General features: G+C 39.2%; 1 protein-coding gene across 1 annotated transcript; it reads left to right on the top strand.

The window, feature by feature from the left end:
• The first annotated feature begins 1,612 nt into the window (after window positions 1-1,612).
• On the top strand, window positions 1,613-2,227 carry LOC139863918 (uncharacterized). Its single transcript, XM_071852519.1, has 2 exons — window positions 1,613-1,916; window positions 2,019-2,227. Exons 1-2 carry the CDS (start codon window positions 1,613-1,615, stop codon window positions 2,225-2,227), a joined length of 513 nt encoding a protein of 170 aa, XP_071708620.1.
• The last annotated feature ends 15,062 nt before the right edge of the window (window positions 2,228-17,289 follow it).

Genomic DNA, 17,289 nt, shown 5'->3' with positions numbered 1-17,289 from the left:
TTATAAAAACCCCAAAATCCCCAAATTAGAGATGAAAAGATGAAGAATCTAAAGCTCTAGTGATGCTATAAGGTAATAAGAAGATTGATTACACCCACACATAAACTTGCATGAAGAAGATTGAAGAGTTCTTGTTGAATCATCACCAATCGCCACTCTCACTCACCTACAAAAATATATTAGCACTTTTATTTATTATTTTTTTAACTAAAATGTTGCTGTCCAGATTTTAAGAGAATGGACTTTAACTCGATTTTACACTTTAACCCATCTCAGCTTTAGTACTTGCACCCTAGGTCCTTTTATTACAACCCAAGTCCTTTTTTCTAAGAAATTTTAAGTTGACTAACACCCATTTTCCAAAATTGCTTCCCCGTTGACTAAGTTGACCCGAAAGAATGTAATGTTTAATTGGGGCAGTGATCAAGAAGTAGCTTTTCAATTATTAAAACAAAAATTGAGTCAAGCTCCAGTATTGGTGTTACCGGAAGAAATTAATGATATGACCGTTTATTGCGATGCATCGGTCAATGGTCTCGGGTGTGTTTTAATGCAACGGGGTAGAGTTATTGCCTATGCTTCGAGGCAATTGAAAGAGAACGAAAAGAATTACCCCACGGATGATCTTGAGTTAGTTGCGGTGGTCCATGCATTAAAAATTTGGCGCCATTATTTATATGGTGTCAAATGTACCATTTATACGGATCACAAGAGCTTGAGATACTTTTTCAGCAAAAGGGATCTAAATAATCGCCAACGAAGATGGTTAGATCTTCTCAAGGATTATGATTGTGAAATACTTTACCATCCGGGTAAAGCTAATGTTGCGGCAGATGCATTAAGTCGAAAGAGCCAACATTCAGGAATTCAAATTGAGTCCTTGCGAATGGCAATTACAAATGATTTTTTCCAGAATATCTCGAAGTCCCAAGTAGAGGCGATGCATGAACTTTCTCATGAAGAAAGAATTAAAGGGCAAGTGGAGTTATTTGAAAAAGATTCTCGGGGATTATTAACCCGCTATGGTAGATTGTGGATTCCAAAACATGGCGGGGTTAGACAATTATTACTTGATGAGGCACATAAATCGAAGTATTCTATTCATCCTGGTGCGACAAAAATGTACCATGACTTGAAAGAAGGGTATTGGTGGCATGGAATGAAACGGGACATTGTGAAATATGTTGAGCAATGTGTCACTTGTTTACAAGTGAAGGCTGAACATCAAAAGCCTTATGGAAAATTGCAACCTTTAGAAATCCCGAAGTGGAAGTGGGAACATATCACAATGGATTTCATTACGAAGTTACCTAAAACAGCTAGAAATCAATATGATACGATTTGGGTGATTGTAGATCGCTTGACAAAAAGTGCGTTATTTCTTCCAATCCAGGAAGCCTCTTCGTCTGAAACTTTAGCTTCACTTTTCATCAAAGAGGTAATAGCTAGACATGGTGTCCCTGTTTCTATTGTGTCAGATAGGGATACCCGATTCACTTCTAAGTTTTGAAGAAAATTTCAAGAAGATATGGGTACACAATTGAAGTTAAGTACCGCTTTCCATCCCCAAACCGATGGTCAAAGTGAAAGGACCATTCAAACTCTTGAGGATATGTTGCGCGCATGTGCGATTGAGTTCGGTGGAAGTTGGGATGTTCATCTTCCATTAGCGGAATTTTCGTATAATAATAGCTATCATGCTAGCATCGGAATGCCGCCTTATGAGATGCTATATGGAAGAAAGTGTCGCACTCCAATTTGTTGGGGTGAGATAGGTGAAAAGGAAGTGGGTGGATCCGACCTTGTTTTGAAAACAAACGAAAAGATTGAAATTATTCGAGAACGTTTGAAAGCCGCCCAAGATAGACAAAAATCCTATGCGGATAGGGGACGGAGGTCAATTGAATTTAAGGAGGGTGATTTGGTAATGTTAAAAGTCTCACCGTGGAAGGGTATCATTCGGTTTAGAAAATGAGGAAAACTTGGTCCTCGCTATATCGGACCTTTTAAAATTCTAGAAAGAGTGGGCGAAGTTGCATATAGATTAGAATTGCCCGAAAAGTTGTCGGGAATTCATAACACCTTCCATGTATCTCATTTACGGAAGTGCTTAACCGCACAATCTACAATTGTGCCATTAGATGAAGTTGACGTAAATGAGAAATTAGGGTATATTGAAGAGTCGGTTGATATTGTTGATGAACAAGTGAGGAAAATTCGAAATTAGCCAATCAAATCTTTTAAAGTTAAATGGAAGTACGGGAGAGAAATAGAGTACACGTGGGAAACGGAGGAATTCATGCTTAAACACTTTCCGTCTAGTCACCTAGCTTGGATCACGAGGACGCGATCTGATTCAAGTGGGGGAGAGTTGTAAGACCCCAATATTTTAAAGGTATATTTTATTAATTATAAGTGTTAGTTAATTTAGTTTTGGTTAAGGAAAAGGACCAACCTTGTAAGACACTAAGTGGAGGAGGGTCAAAATTGTAAATATGATAAAACTTACCTCTTAAAAATCTGGAAAATCACTTCATTGTTACAGCAAGTTAAAAATAAATATAGAATAAGTGAGGGAGTATTTGTGAGTGGCGATTTTTGGGGATCAAGACCAAGAACCCTAGATTTTCTTCACGCAACTAAATTAAAGGGTGTAATCAACCTTGTTAACACCATTGAAGCTTGTGATTTTCTTAACTTCTCATCATCTCTATAGAAATTGGGGGTTTTATAACCTAACTTGAGGTATGAGCTTTTTATATCTTTAAATCCGAAATTATGTTGATAGATGACTTTGTTATTGTTAGAAATTAAAGTTTTAGTTTCATTGAAACCCTAATTTGAAAATTAGGGTTAGGGTTTATGATTTAGGGATTTTATAAAAATGATGAACTAATCAAATAGAAACTAGTAATTGTGACTTGATGGTGTAAGTCAAAACTGACTTTGACTCGGGTTGACTTAAGTAGTTAGTTAGTAAATTAGTAAATTATATATATATAATGAAGTAAAAAGACTTACAAAGTCTTGTGTTTTTGGTTAAATGGTGTCAAAATGGGCATTACGGGTCTTTGAGGAAAACCCTGGTGATTTTGGTTTTAATGACCAAGTATGAATAGATTGTGATGTATGTGTATGAAATTGTTGTTTAGGTGATTGTACTTGAAGCTTGTGACCTGTCTTGCTTGGAAGTGTGTTAACCATTTTGCTTGGAATTAAGGTGAGTATAATATACATATATAATTTGGCAAATTTGACTGTTGTATGTCGATTATGTAATATTGTTGTTGAGGGTTGAAACCCTACATGACATCGGGGAGATGTCTACTTATACATCGGGGAGATGTACTTGACATCGGGGAGATGTCTACCTGACATCGGGGAGATGTCCACCTTTACATCGGGGAGATGCACTTCACATCGGGGAGATGTACTTTATGTTGGAAGATGATTTGTATGCTTATTAAATTGTGAATGTGATTTGTGTACTTATAGTTAAGCTTATCTTTTATATACGTATATTGTATTCACTAAGCGTTTCGCTTACTCTGTTGTGGTTTAACATTTTGTAGGAACAAGTCACGATAAGGGTAAGCAAGTGGAGACGATAGATTGAGTGTGGATGTTTGAAATGCTTAAGGACTTGACTAGATGCTTGTTGTGCTTTTGGCTTTGCTATGACGTTATGTGAACACTTTTTGCTTGCCTTTTTGGGTTGTGATCGTATATAGGTAGATGATCCCGGAACTCACGCTCTAATACTCGTTATGTTGATGTTTGTACATTTTGTGTCTTTGGTGTCATATGTCGAATGGGTCAAAATTACTACTTCTGTTATGTGATGGGTCATTGTAGTTAGTCAACGATTGTAAATGTGTTAACTTTTTGAGATGTTGGTTCTATGTGTTTAATGACTCAAGTACATGTTGTGTTTACATGTTAATTGTCGGAGTTTAAAACGGGACAGGTGTCGTGATGGTTAAATAGGGTTAGATCCTTTGATCCCACTTAGGAATTTTAAAGTCTTTGGGCAGAATTTGGGATCCCATTGGGATCTCCAAAAAAAAAAAAAAAAAAAAAAAAAAATTGTCGTTTTTCGAGAAATGAGTCTTGGTTGTTGCACCAGCGACATTCATGGATCTTATTAACCGGGTGTGCCAACCTATGTTGGACAAGTCGGTAATTGTGTTCATCGACGACATACTTGTTTATTCTAAGAGTATGAAGGAGCATGAGCACCATTTGCGTGAAGTGTTGAAGACATTGCGGAAGGAGAAATTGTATGCAAAATTCTCCAAATGTGAATTTTGGCTAAGGGAAGTCCAATTCCTTGGCCATATTGTGAATCAAGAAGGAATTCAAGTAGATCCGGGGAAGATAGAAACGGTGAAGAGTTGGAGACAACCGACTACGCCTACGGAAATCTGAAGTTTTCTCGGATTGGCCGGTTATTATCGTCTATATATATATATATATATATATATATATATATATATATATATATATATATATATATATATATCTATATCTATATATAAATATACATATATATATATACATATATATATCAAATTCTTTCGGCCCTATACCGGGTTCCGTCTTCCCGAATATTAAGATGCTTCTCCGATCCTTTGGGTATTTCATCCTTTAAATTTCCCTCTTTATAACTCCTTGTTGTGCCTCCTTTATTTGAGTAGTAAGGTTATTGTGAATCATTATATTCATAGCTTTTACTCAAATGGGTTCTCTGTCCTTTCTGCTCAAGGCGTCGGCTACCACATTTGCCTTCTCTGGGTGGTAACGAATCTCAAAGTCGTAATCATTCAACAATTCAATCCACCTGCGCTGCCTCATGTTCAGTTGTTTTTGATTAAATATGTGTTGAAGACTTTTGTGGTCGGTATATATAATACTTTTAACCCCATATAAGTAGTGCCTCCAAGTCTTTAATGCAAAAACAACTGCGCCTAATTCCAAATCATGTGTCGTATAATTCTGCTCATGGATCTTCAATTGTCTAAACGCATAAGCAATTACCTTCATTCGTTGCATTAATACACAACCGAGACCTTGCTTTGAGGCGTCACAATATATCACAAAATCATCATTCCCTTCAGGTAATGACAATATAGGTGCCGTAGTTAACTTTTTCTTTAACAATTGAAACGCTTTCTCTTGTTCATCCTTCCATTCAAATTTCCTCCCTTTATGCGTTAATGCAGTCAAGGGTTTTTCTATTCTGGAAAAATCTTGGATGAACCTTCTGTAGTAACCAGCTAATCCTAAAAATTGGCGTATATGCTTCGGAGTTTTCGGGGTTTCCCATTTTTCAACGGTTTCAATCTTTGCTGGATCCACCTTAATACCTTCTTTGTTCACTATGTGACCGAGGAATTGAACTTCTCCCAACCAAAATGCACACTTTGAAAACTTAGCGTACAGTTTTTCTTTTCTCAGCAACTCTAGCACTTTTCTCAAATGTTCTTCGTGCTCTTGATCATTCTTCGAGTAAATAAGTATGTCATCGATGAAAATAATGACAAACTTGTCAAGATATGGCCCACACACTAGGTTTATGAGGTCCATGAACACAACTGGTGCGTTAGTCAACCCAAACGGCATAACCATAAACTCGTAATGACCGTAACGCGTCCTAAAAGCTGTCTTTGGAATATCATCCTCCTTCACCCCGCATTTGATGATACCCAGAACGTAAATCAATCTTCGAATAAACTGACGAGCCTTGTAGTTGATCAAATAAGTCATCGATTCTCGGTAGTGGGTAGCGGTTCTTGATGGTAAGTTTGTTCAACTCTCGGTAGTCGATACATAGCCTAAATGTACCATCCTTCTTCTTGACAAACAAAACAGGAGCTCCCCACGGTGATGTGTTTGGTCGAATGAAACCACGCTCTAAAAGTTCCTGTAACTGACTTTGAAGTTCCTTCATTTCGCTGGGTGCAAGTCTGTATAGAGCACAAGCTATTGGTACAGATCCTGGTACAAGGTCTATTTGAAATTCAACAGATAGGTGTGGAGGTAGTCCCGGTAATTCTTTCAAAAATACATCGGGAAATTCTTTCGCGACAAGAACATCCTGGATGTTCTTTTCTTCTGAATTGACTTTCTCGACATGTGCTAGCACAGCATAGCAACCTTTTCTTATTAGTTTTTGCGCCTTCAGGTTACTAATAAGATTTAACTTCGCGTTGCTCTTTTCTCCATACACCATTAAGGGTTTTCCTTTTTCTCATATAATGCGAATTGCATTTTTGTAACAAACGATCTCTGCTTTCACTTCTTTCAACCAGTCCATACCGATTATCACATCAAAACTCCCTAACTCTATTGGTATCAAGTCAATTTTAAATGTTTCGCAAACCAGTTTAATTTCTCGATTCCGACATATATTATCTTCCGAAATTAAGTTGCCGCTTGCTAATTCGAGTAAAAATTTATTATCCAAAGGCGTCAATGGACAACTTAATTTAGCACAAAAATCTCTACTCATATAATGTAGCGACCCGACCAAATCGTCATTGACGGCGCCGTCTACTTAGGTCCCGTTACGTGGTCATAAGTCTTTAAAACAACGTTTGACCAAAAGATATGTCGCATTCATTTCAAATGTAAAGGTTGTTCAAGTTTACAAGAATAGTTCCACCACAAGTTACGATACAAAGTTTTAAGTACAAATGAAACTTATGCGACACAATTTAAAAGTATCCAAAAGACGCTCCATGTATGCATGTATACTCGACATCCAATGCAAGTATCAAAATAATGAGCGGAAGCATGTATCATGTATCGTTCAAGGACCTGAGAAAAACATAGAAATCTGTCAACGAAAACGTTGGTGAAATCATAGGTTTAAGTAAGTAAGTACAAATGAACCACAAGATTTGCATCAATGAAATAATAGTAATACATTCCAAAAGTTTGTTTCACGAGCACCCAATTATCAATGCTTAACATTTCCTTCCATTGAACCCCATCACTTAGTGCTAGAACATACACTGTTTCTCGAAAATATATTTCATTCGTAAACGGTAGCGAACCGTTTGAATGAGGGTTTGTCAAACCCATATGGATCCATACAACATAAGTTCTCGCTTACACCCGGCAAGTGTAACTAATGATAATCGAATTGAGGATTTTGTTCTAAACTCGTATGTAGAATGTTTGTTTTCCTGTACTTGTGTTCACTTAGTAAAAGAAATGTTTATGTTTTCTCATCCCAAATGTAAGTTCAAAAAGAGTAAAAGTGGGACTATGATCTCACCTTGAGTGCACGAGTAGTAAAGTACTTCGACAAGTAAACGTGTGCAAAGAACAATGCTAGTCTTGACCTAAACAAATAGGTCGTATCAATAACGGTAAACACGATAGGTCAAAGATGTTCAATTAGTCCTATGGCTCGTTACGACTCGATTATTTAGCATGTGAAATCAAATTGTCAATTTTCATGCAAGATACAAGTATATAAACAAGTTAGGAAGGTTGCAAAATCATTTGGTTAAGTTTGACAAAAAGTCAAACTTTGGTCGGTCAAAGTCAACGAAAAAGTCAACACGTTCGGGTCGTGTCCCGAACTATTTTTCTGAGGTTTTTAATCATATATGAGTATGTTAGAACAAGTTTCATGTGAATCGGAGGTCCATAGTATGCCAAACATTTTTCGTAATTTGGACATGGTGGTCAGAACCTGACCACGGCTTATGTCGCGCCGCGACATAGTCTGGCCGCGCCGCGGCATTGGCCGTGCGCTGGTACCTGGTCAGTCTCAATTGTTCAAGTCCCAAATCAAAACTCTTTCAAGCATAAATTACAAACCGCTAACATTTAGAACTCGCACCTTATATCGTTGGAAAGGTAATTTGACAAAGAACACAACTAAACACATTTCATCAATCAATCTACCTATTATAACAACCAAAACCGCATCTAATGCTCAACATTAATCGCATACAAGTTCATAAATGCAATTCAATGATTCGGGCAACCAATTTACATGAATGATATGCCGTTTCGAAGGTAATCAAGCATACATTCTAACTAAACACTTACCAACCATAATCCATGGCATTCAATGCATCAAAAGTCCATTTCAAGTTCATCAAACCCTAACCCAATTTCACCAAAATCATAAATCGAGTTCATGAACTTTTCTAAAGCAACCTACACATCAAATTGAAGCTAGTGATGCTAGTAACACAATTAAAACATCAACTTTTAACATCTAACAACATATGATCATCCAAAATTCAAGAATAACACACCAAAATTCAAGTTCATGCTAGTTACACTAAAACAACGAGATCGAGCATATAAATCATATATTCATGTTAGACTTGAGCCATAGACACTAATTAACACTTTTATAAGTTAAAAACATCAAGAACACAAAATCTAGTGATTTTAGAAAGTTACCCAAATGAGATGAAGTTGGTACCAAAACGAAGAGGATGAAGAGAGGATCACGAATATGTAATTTATTTTGTTGTAAGCCTCCTAGATCGAATTTAGATGATGATTGAATGAATTTGGTTTTGAGTGTGTGTTCTTGCTAGAGAGAAAGAGAGAGATGGAGGTGGAAATGAATGGGTGAAAGGGGTTTGACCCTTTGACCTAGTCAAGGGTTTGATCCCTTGTCAAGTTTAGTCCCTCAACTTTCGTTCGGGTGCGGGAATTACCTAAACGAGATAATTTAAAACGCGTATCAACGGGAGATGTTATAAACATATAACGGACTTTATATTAGTATAACGGAAAAATAAATGGAAAAAGGTGGGATGTTACATTACCTACTCCTTAAAAGAAATTTCGTCCCGAAATTTAAGTAGGCGTAGTAGTCGTTGTTTCTTCCTCGAGATCTTGCGTTTCCGAATTCACAAATAGATGAGGATACTTCCTTTGCATTTGGTCTTGTCTTTCCCAAGTAAACTCGGGTCCTCTTTTGGCATTCCAGCGAACCTTGACAATCGGGATTCGGCTTTGTTTCAATGTCTTGACGGAGGTATCCACAATTTCAACCGGTTCCTCCACAAAATGAAGCTTGTCATCAATAGTAAGTTCCTCAAGAGGGATGACGATATCGGGTTCGGCAAGACACTTTTTCAAGTTAGATACATGGAAGGTAGGATGAACGGAGTTCAATTGAGGCGGAAGATTTAAACGATAAGCAACGGTTCCAATACGCTCCAAGATTTCGAAAGGACCAATATACCGCGGATTTAGCTTCCCGCGTTTCCCAAAACGGATTACACCCTTCCAAGGTGCGACTTTTAACATTACTCGGTCACCGACTTGAAATTCGAGATCGTTGCGTCGTTTGTCGGTATAGCTCTTTTGACGACTTCGGGCCGTCCTAAGCCTATCTCGGATTTGAACGATTTTCTCGGTGGTTTCGTGAATGAGTTCGGGTCCGGTGATTTGCACGTCGCCTACCTCGGCCCAACAAAGAGGTGAACGACATTTGCGGCCATATAGCGCTTCAAAGGGTGCGGCTTTAATACTCGCGTGATAACTATTGTTGTAAGAGAACTCGGCGAGAGGTAAGTGCTTGTCCCAAGCTTTTCCGAAATCAACCACGCAAGCTCGTAACATGTCCTCTAAGGTTTGAATTGTACGTTCGCTTTGTCCATCGGTTTGAGGATGATATGCGGTGCTCATGTCTAAACGTGTTCCCAACGCTTCTTGCAATGTACGCCAAAATCTAGAAACGAAACGGCCATCTCGGTCGGAGATAATCGATAAAGGTACACCGTGTCGGGCTACGATCTCCTTAATGTAAAGTTGTGCAAGTTTCTCCATTTTGTCCGTTTCTTTCATGGCCAGGAAGTGTGCGGATTTGGTGAGACGGTCAACAATAACCCAAATGGTATCATAACCGCCCGTCGTTTTTGGTAGCTTGGTGATAAAATCCATCGTTATCCTTTCCCACTTCCATTGCAGGATCTCGGGTTGTCGAAGTAGTTCGGACGGTCTTTGGTGTTCGGCTTTGACCTTGGAACATGTCAAACACTTGGAAACATAAGTAGCTACGTCCCTTTTGATGTTCGGCCACCAATATAGTTGTTTAAGGTCGTGGTACATCTTATTGGCACCGGGGTGAATCGAGTATCGTGACTTATGGGCTTCATCTAAAATAAGGCTTCGTAGATCCCCATAACTAGGCACCCAAATTCTTCCGGCGAAATATCGGAGTCCGGTTTCTTTAACTTCGAATCGAGAGGTGAGGACGTTCAAGTGTTCGAGAGAGATGTTTTCATCCTTGAGAGCCTCATCTTGGGCTACCCGAATTTGGCTATTAAGGTTGGTGTGAATGGTGATGTTTAAAGCTCGGACACGGAGAGGCACCGCTCTTTCTTTTCGACTTAAGGCATCGGCTACTACATTTGCCTTCCCGGGATGGTAACGAAGCTCGCAATCGTAATCGTTTAAAGTTTCAATCCACCTTCGTTGTCTCATGTTTAGTTGCTTTTGATCGAAAATGTGTTGAAGGCTTTTGTGATCGGTGAAGATAGTACTCTTGGTTCCATAAAGATAGTGTCTCCACATTTTAAGTGCAAAGACAACGGCTCCGAGTTCGAGATCATGTGTCGTATAGTTTCGTTCATGAATTTTGAGTTGTCGAGAAGCATAAGCAATGACTTTTGTTCGTTGCATCAATACACACCCAAAACCATGTTTCGAGGCATCGCAATATACAACAAAGTCATCATTGCCTTCGGGAAGTGACAAGATAGGAGCGGTGGTTAGCTTCGTTTTCAAGATTTGGAATGCGGATTCATGTTCGGTCGCCCAAATGAATTTCTTTCCCTTGTGAGTCAATGCGGTCAGAGGACGTGCAACCAAAGAGAAATTTTCGATGAATCTACGATAGTACCCGGCGAGACCCAAAAATTGACGAATGTGAGTAGGAGTAGTAGGAGTCTCCCATTTGCTAATGGCTTCGATTTTCGTTGGATCGACTTTAATACCTTGGTCACTTACAACATGACCAAGAAATTGAACTTCCTTTAACCAAAATTCACACTTGGAGAATTTGACATAGAGTTGTTCTTGTCTTAAAAGTTCAAGCACAAGTCGGAGATGTTGTTCGTGCTCTTCTTCATTTTTAGAATAAATCAATATGTCATCGATGAACACAATAACGAATTTATCGAGATACGGTTTGCACATGCGGTTCATAAGATCCATGAACACCGCCGGTGCGTTAGTGAGACCAAATGGCATGACAAGGAATTCATAACTACCATAACGAGTTCGGAAAGCGGTTTTGGAGACATCTTCCCCCTTAACCCTCAATTGATGATAACCCGAGCGGAGATCGATTTTCGAATATACACAAGACCCTTGTAGTTGATCAAAGAGGTCATCGATGCGAGGAAGAGGATATCGGTTCTTAACCGTCAATTTATTTAGTTCGCGATAATCAATGCACATTCGTAGGGATCCGTCTTTCTTTTTAACAAACAAAATCGGAGCGCCCCAAGGTGAATGGCTAGGTTGGATAAAACCTCGATCAAGTAGTTCTTGGATTTAACTTTGCAATTCTTGCATTTCAGATGGAGCGAGTCTATATGGTGCACGTGCTACGGGTGCGGCTCCCGGGATAAGATCGATTTGGAATTCAACCGGTCGATGAGGCGGAAGACCCGGCAATTCATCGGGAAATACATCGGAATAGTCACTAACAATTGGCACATCATCGATATGCTTATCATCGGACTCGACTTTCTTAACGTGGGCAAGGATCGCAAAACAACCCTTACGGAGTAGTTTTCTAACTTTAAGGCACGAAACGAGGTTGAGTCTGGTGCAACTCTTATCGCCATAAACAATCAAAGGTTCACCATTCTCGATAGGAATTCGGATTGCGTTAAGATCACAAAGAATGTGAGATTTCGTTTTGACTAACCAATTCATACCGATTATTACATCAAAGCTTCCTAGTTCCATGGGTATCAAATCAATTTCAAATTTCTTACCCAAAATGTTTATCGTACACCCCCGGTAATATGTGTCGGCACTTAATAGTTTCTCGTTAGCCACTTCGATGGTATAAGTGGTATCTAATGGAAGAGGTGGAGTGTTAAAAGAATGAGTCAAAGTCTTGGATACAAAGCATTTATCGGCACCTGAATCGAATAAGCAAGAGACATAAGAATTGTTGAGAAGAAACGTACCCGTGACTAGTTCAGTGTCATCCCGGGCTTCCTCGGTGTTTATGTTGAAAGCTCGGCCGCGCGTATTGGGGTTATCTTTCCTCTTCGGGCATGCATTTCTATAATGGCCCGTTTGGCCACATTCATAACAAGTGCCCGTCTTTGGTGCATTGGGCCATTTTCGAGCGACGGGAGTGGCACTTTTACAATCGTTGGCCTTATGACCAACTCCTTGGCACCGGTGGCAAATTAACTTACTACATTCGCCAAAGTGATGTTTGTTGCATTTGTTTCAAAGAGGTAGGTTCCCGGCATAACCTTTCTTGCCGTCGGAGGTGTAAGGCTTCTTAGCAAAGTTGTTGTTGCTTGATTGGGAGGGTTCCCACTTTCTTTTGTTACCGCCCGATTTATCCTCGGCCTTAGGTGCCGGAACTACGATTTCGTCAACCGTTTCAATTAGTTGGCGAGCCATGTTCATAGCGGCTTGATGAGTAGTGGGTTTGGATGACATCACCCCTTGTTTGATGCTTTTTGGGAGACCGAGCATGTAGAGCTCAATCCTTTGAGATTCGGGGTTAACAAGATTAGGACACATCAAGGATAGTTCGGCGAAGCGTTGATTATAAGCTTTAAGATCGTTTCCGACCGCTTTCAAAGCTCTTAGTTCTTCCTCAAGCTTTCGGGTTTCTTCGCGCGAAAAATATTCAACAATCATCTTTTCCTTTAGATCGGCCCAAGAGAGGGCATGAGCTTCATCGGTACCCACCGATTGAACATAGGTGTTCCACCATGTTAGAGCAATTCCGGAGAAAGTGTGCGTGGAGTATTTGACCTTGTCTTGGTCCCGACAACCGCTTATGCTAAAGACGGCTTCCGTTTGCTCAAACCATCGGGTGAGCACGACCGGTCCCCCGGTTCCATCAAAAGTGTGAGGTTTGCACCCCATGAAAGCTTTATAGGAGCATCCCTCGTTTGAGTTTCCGGCTCCATTGTTGTTGTTGTTGTTGTTGTGGTTGTTATTATTATTGTTGTTGGATGAGTGACCGGCCATGGCCGCATCTACGGCGGTAGCTATCATCCGTTCGAGAGCTTGTTCGGGAGTTTCATTGCGGCGTACACGACGAGGAGCCATTGTTCCTTCAAGACACAAGAATATCATTGATTAGTATTCTCAATAATACTAACCGTGATATAGAATAAAGATAAAGAGAAGTTTTTCCTCGACTCGCCTTAAATTCTTTATGCCATAATGTCGGAACGTTCATATGAGTCACCGTAATATAATCCCGGAAATTATATTACCCTGATTCATATGTGCATTCGACATTATTCTATAAAGTCAAGGTGGCGTGTCAATCAAATTAAACAACGTGAGATTAAGATGAACTAAGAGTAGATATGAGTAGAAGCGTTCGAGTATAAATGCACAAGTAGTCAAGTAATTCCTACTTCAAGTCTATATGCCGGTTGTAGTCTAGACTCACCAATGTACCCTATGACTCGGGGTTGACACTAATGAACTCTAAATCCCTACAACCAACGCTCTGATACCATCTGTAGCGACCCGACCAAATCGTCATTGACGGCGCCGTCTACTTAGGTCCCGTTACGTGGTCATAAGTCTTTAAAACAACGTTTGACCAAAAGATATGTCGCATTCATTTCAAATGTAAAGGTTGTTCAAGTTTACAAGAATAGTTCCACCACAAGTTACGATACAAAGTTTTAAGTACAAATGAAACTTATGCGACACAATTTAAAAGTATCCAAAAGACGCTCCATGTATGCATGTATACTCGACATCCAATGCAAGTATCAAAATAATGAGCGGAAGCATGTATCATGTATCGTTCAAGGACCTGAGAAAAACATAGAAATCTGTCAACGAAAACGTTGGTGAAATCATAGGTTTAAGTAAGTAAGTACAAATGAACCACAAGATTTGCATCAATGAAATAATAGTAATACATTCCAAAAGTTTGTTTCACGAGCACCCAATTATCAATGCTTAACATTTCCTTCCATTGAACCCCATCACTTAGTGCTAGAACATACACTGTTTCTCGAAAATATATTTCATTCGTAAACGGTAGCGAACCGTTTGAATGAGGGTTTGTCAAACCCATATGGATCCATACAACATAAGTTCTCGCTTACACCCGGCAAGTGTAACTAATGATAATCGAATTGAGGATTTTGTTCTAAACTCGTATGTAGAATGTTTGTTTTCCTGTACTTGTGTTCACTTAGTAAAAGAAATGTTTATGTTTTCTCATCCCAAATGTAAGTTCAAAAAGAGTAAAAGTGGGACTATGATCTCACCTTGAGTGCACGAGTAGTAAAGTACTTCGACAAGTAAACGTGTGCAAAGAACAATGCTAGTCTTGACCTAAACAAATAGGTCGTATTAATAACGGTAAACACGATAGGTCAAAGATGTTCAATTAGTCCTATGGCTCGTTACGACTCGATTATTTAGCATGTGAAATCAAATTGTCAATTTTCATGCAAGATACAAGTATATAAACAAGTTAGGAAGGTTGCAAAATCATTTGGTTAAGTTTGACAAAAAGTCAAACTTTGGTCGGTCAAAGTCAACGAAAAAGTCAACACGTTCGGGTCGTGTCCCGAACTATTTTTCTGAGGTTTTTAATCATATATGAGTATGTTAGAACAAGTTTCATGTGAATCGGAGGTCCATAGTATGCCAAACATTTTTCGTAATTTGGACATGGTGGTCAGAACCTGACCACGGCTTATGTCGCGCCGCGACATAGTCTGGCCGCGCCGCGGCATTGGCCGTGCGCTGGTACCTGGTCAGTCTCAATTGTTCAAGTCCCAAATCAAAACTCTTTCAAGCATAAATTACAAACCGCTAACATTTAGAACTCGCACCTTATATCGTTGGAAAGGTAATTTGACAAAGAACACAACTAAATACATTTCATCAATCAATCTACCTATTATAACAACCAAAACCGCATCTAATGCTCAACATTAATCGCATACAAGTTCATAAATGCAATTCAATGATTCGGGCAACCAATTTACATGAATGATATGCCGTTTCGAAGGTAATCAAGCATACATTCTAACTAAACACTTACCAACCATAATCCATGGCATTCAATGCATCAAAAGTCCATTTCAAGTTCATCAAACCCTAACCCAATTTCACCAAAATCATAAATCGAGTTCATGAACTTTTCTAAAGCAACCTACACATCAAATTGAAGCTAGTGATGCTAGTAACACAATTAAAACATCAACTTTTAACATCTAACAACATATGATCATCCAAAATTCAAGAATAACACACCAAAATTCAAGTTCATGCTAGTTACACTAAAACAACGAGATCGAGCATATAAATCATATATTCATGTTAGACTTGAGCCATAGACACTAATTAACACTTTTATAAGTTAAAAACATCAAGAACACAAAATCTAGTGATTTTAGAAAGTTACCCAAATGAGATGAAGTTGGTACCAAAACGAAGAGGATGAAGAGAGGATCACGAATATGTAATTTATTTTGTTGTAAGCCTCCTAGATCGAATTTAGATGATGATTGAATGAATTTGGTTTTGAGTGTGTGTTCTTGCTAGAGAGAAAGAGAGAGATGGAGGTGGAAATGAATGGGTGAAAGGGGTTTGACCCTTTGACCTAGTCAAGGGTTTGATCCCTTGTCAAGTTTAGTCCCTCAACTTTCGTTCGGGTGCGGGAATTACCTAAACGAGATAATTTAAAACGCGTATCAACGGGAGATGTTATAAACATATAACGGACTTTATATTAGTATAACGGAAAAATAAATGGAAAAAGGTGGGATGTTACATATAACTTCTATCTGCACCCGAATCAAATAAAACATAAGCGGATTTATTGTCAATAAGAAACGTACCCGTAACAAGCTCCGGGTCACCCTGTGCTTCTGCCGTATTATTATTGAAAACTCTTCCGCGGCCCTGCCCATTAGTATTCTCCTGATTCGGGCAATTTTTAATAATGTGACCCGGTTTTCCACATTTATAACAGACTACGTTGGCAGTACTTGCTCCAACACTACTTGTTCCGACATTACTCATTCCGACATTATTTGTTCCTTTAGTTCTGTTATACATTGGTCCGTAGACCTCACACTTTGTCGCGCTATGACCATTTATTTTACACATGTTGCAAAATGTTGTGCAGAACCCCGGGTGATTCTCTTCACACCTTTGGCATGGCTGTTTCTGATTATTTTTGTTGTTGCGGTTTTTATTATTGTTGGGACGATTATTGTAATTGTTGTTGTTGGGACGTTTGTTGTAGTTGTTGTTGTTGGGATTGCGATTGTTGTTGTTGCGATTTATGTTGCGGTTGTTGGGATAGTTGTTGCGATTGTGGTTGTAATTGTTGTTGTTGTTGTTGTACTGATGACTCTTTTCACTGTTTTCCTCCCACTTCCTCTTGAATTGTTTCGTGTTGGCTTCTTCGGCCGCCTGCTCTTTATTTCTTCCCTCAATCTGATTTATGAGTTTATGAGCCATTCGACTTGCCTTTTGTATGGAAGCGGGCTCGTGTGAACTCACATTTTCTTGAATCCTTTCCGGTAATCCTTTTACAAACGCGTCGATCTTCTCTTCTTCATCTTCGAACGTTCCCGGACACAATAGGCACAACTCTGTGAATCGTCGTTCATACATGGTAATGTCGAACCCTTGTGTTCGTAACTCTCTAAGCTCTGCCTTGAGCTTATTGACCTCATTTCTAGGACGGTACTGCTCATTCATCAAGTGCTTGAATGCTGACCACGGTAGTGCGTAAGCAGCATTTTGTCCTACCTGTTCAAGATGGTGTTCCACCACGTTAACGCAGTAACTGTGAAGGTATGTGTGGCGTACTTAACCTTGTCCTCTTCAGTACACTTACTTATGGCGAACACCGATTTGACCTTCTTGGTCCACCGTATTAATCCAATTGGACACTCAGTTCCATAGAATTCCAGAGGTTTGCAGGCAGTGAATTCTTTGTAGGAGCATCCTACAAGATTTCTTGTGGAATTAGTTCCACTGCTAGATCCAGAGTTATTGTTATTTTGCATCGCAGCCTGTACTTCGGCTATGTTTGCTGCA

This window comes from Rutidosis leptorrhynchoides, chromosome 8 (genome assembly GCF_046630445.1).
Source record: "Rutidosis leptorrhynchoides isolate AG116_Rl617_1_P2 chromosome 8, CSIRO_AGI_Rlap_v1, whole genome shotgun sequence".
Lineage (NCBI taxonomy): Eukaryota > Viridiplantae > Streptophyta > Magnoliopsida > Asterales > Asteraceae > Rutidosis > Rutidosis leptorrhynchoides.
This window is presented reverse-complemented; position numbering and strand designations above follow the sequence as displayed.

Excerpts from the sequence above, each read along its gene's own strand:
- LOC139863918 (XM_071852519.1), top strand. The coding sequence starts at position 1,613 with ATGTTGCGCGCATGTGCGATTGAGTTCGGTGGAAGTTGGGATGTTCAT. Across the intron at positions 1,917-2,018 it reads GTCAATTGAATTTAAGGAGG|AAAGAGTGGGCGAAGTTGCA; the intron begins GTGATTTGGTAA and ends TTAAAATTCTAG.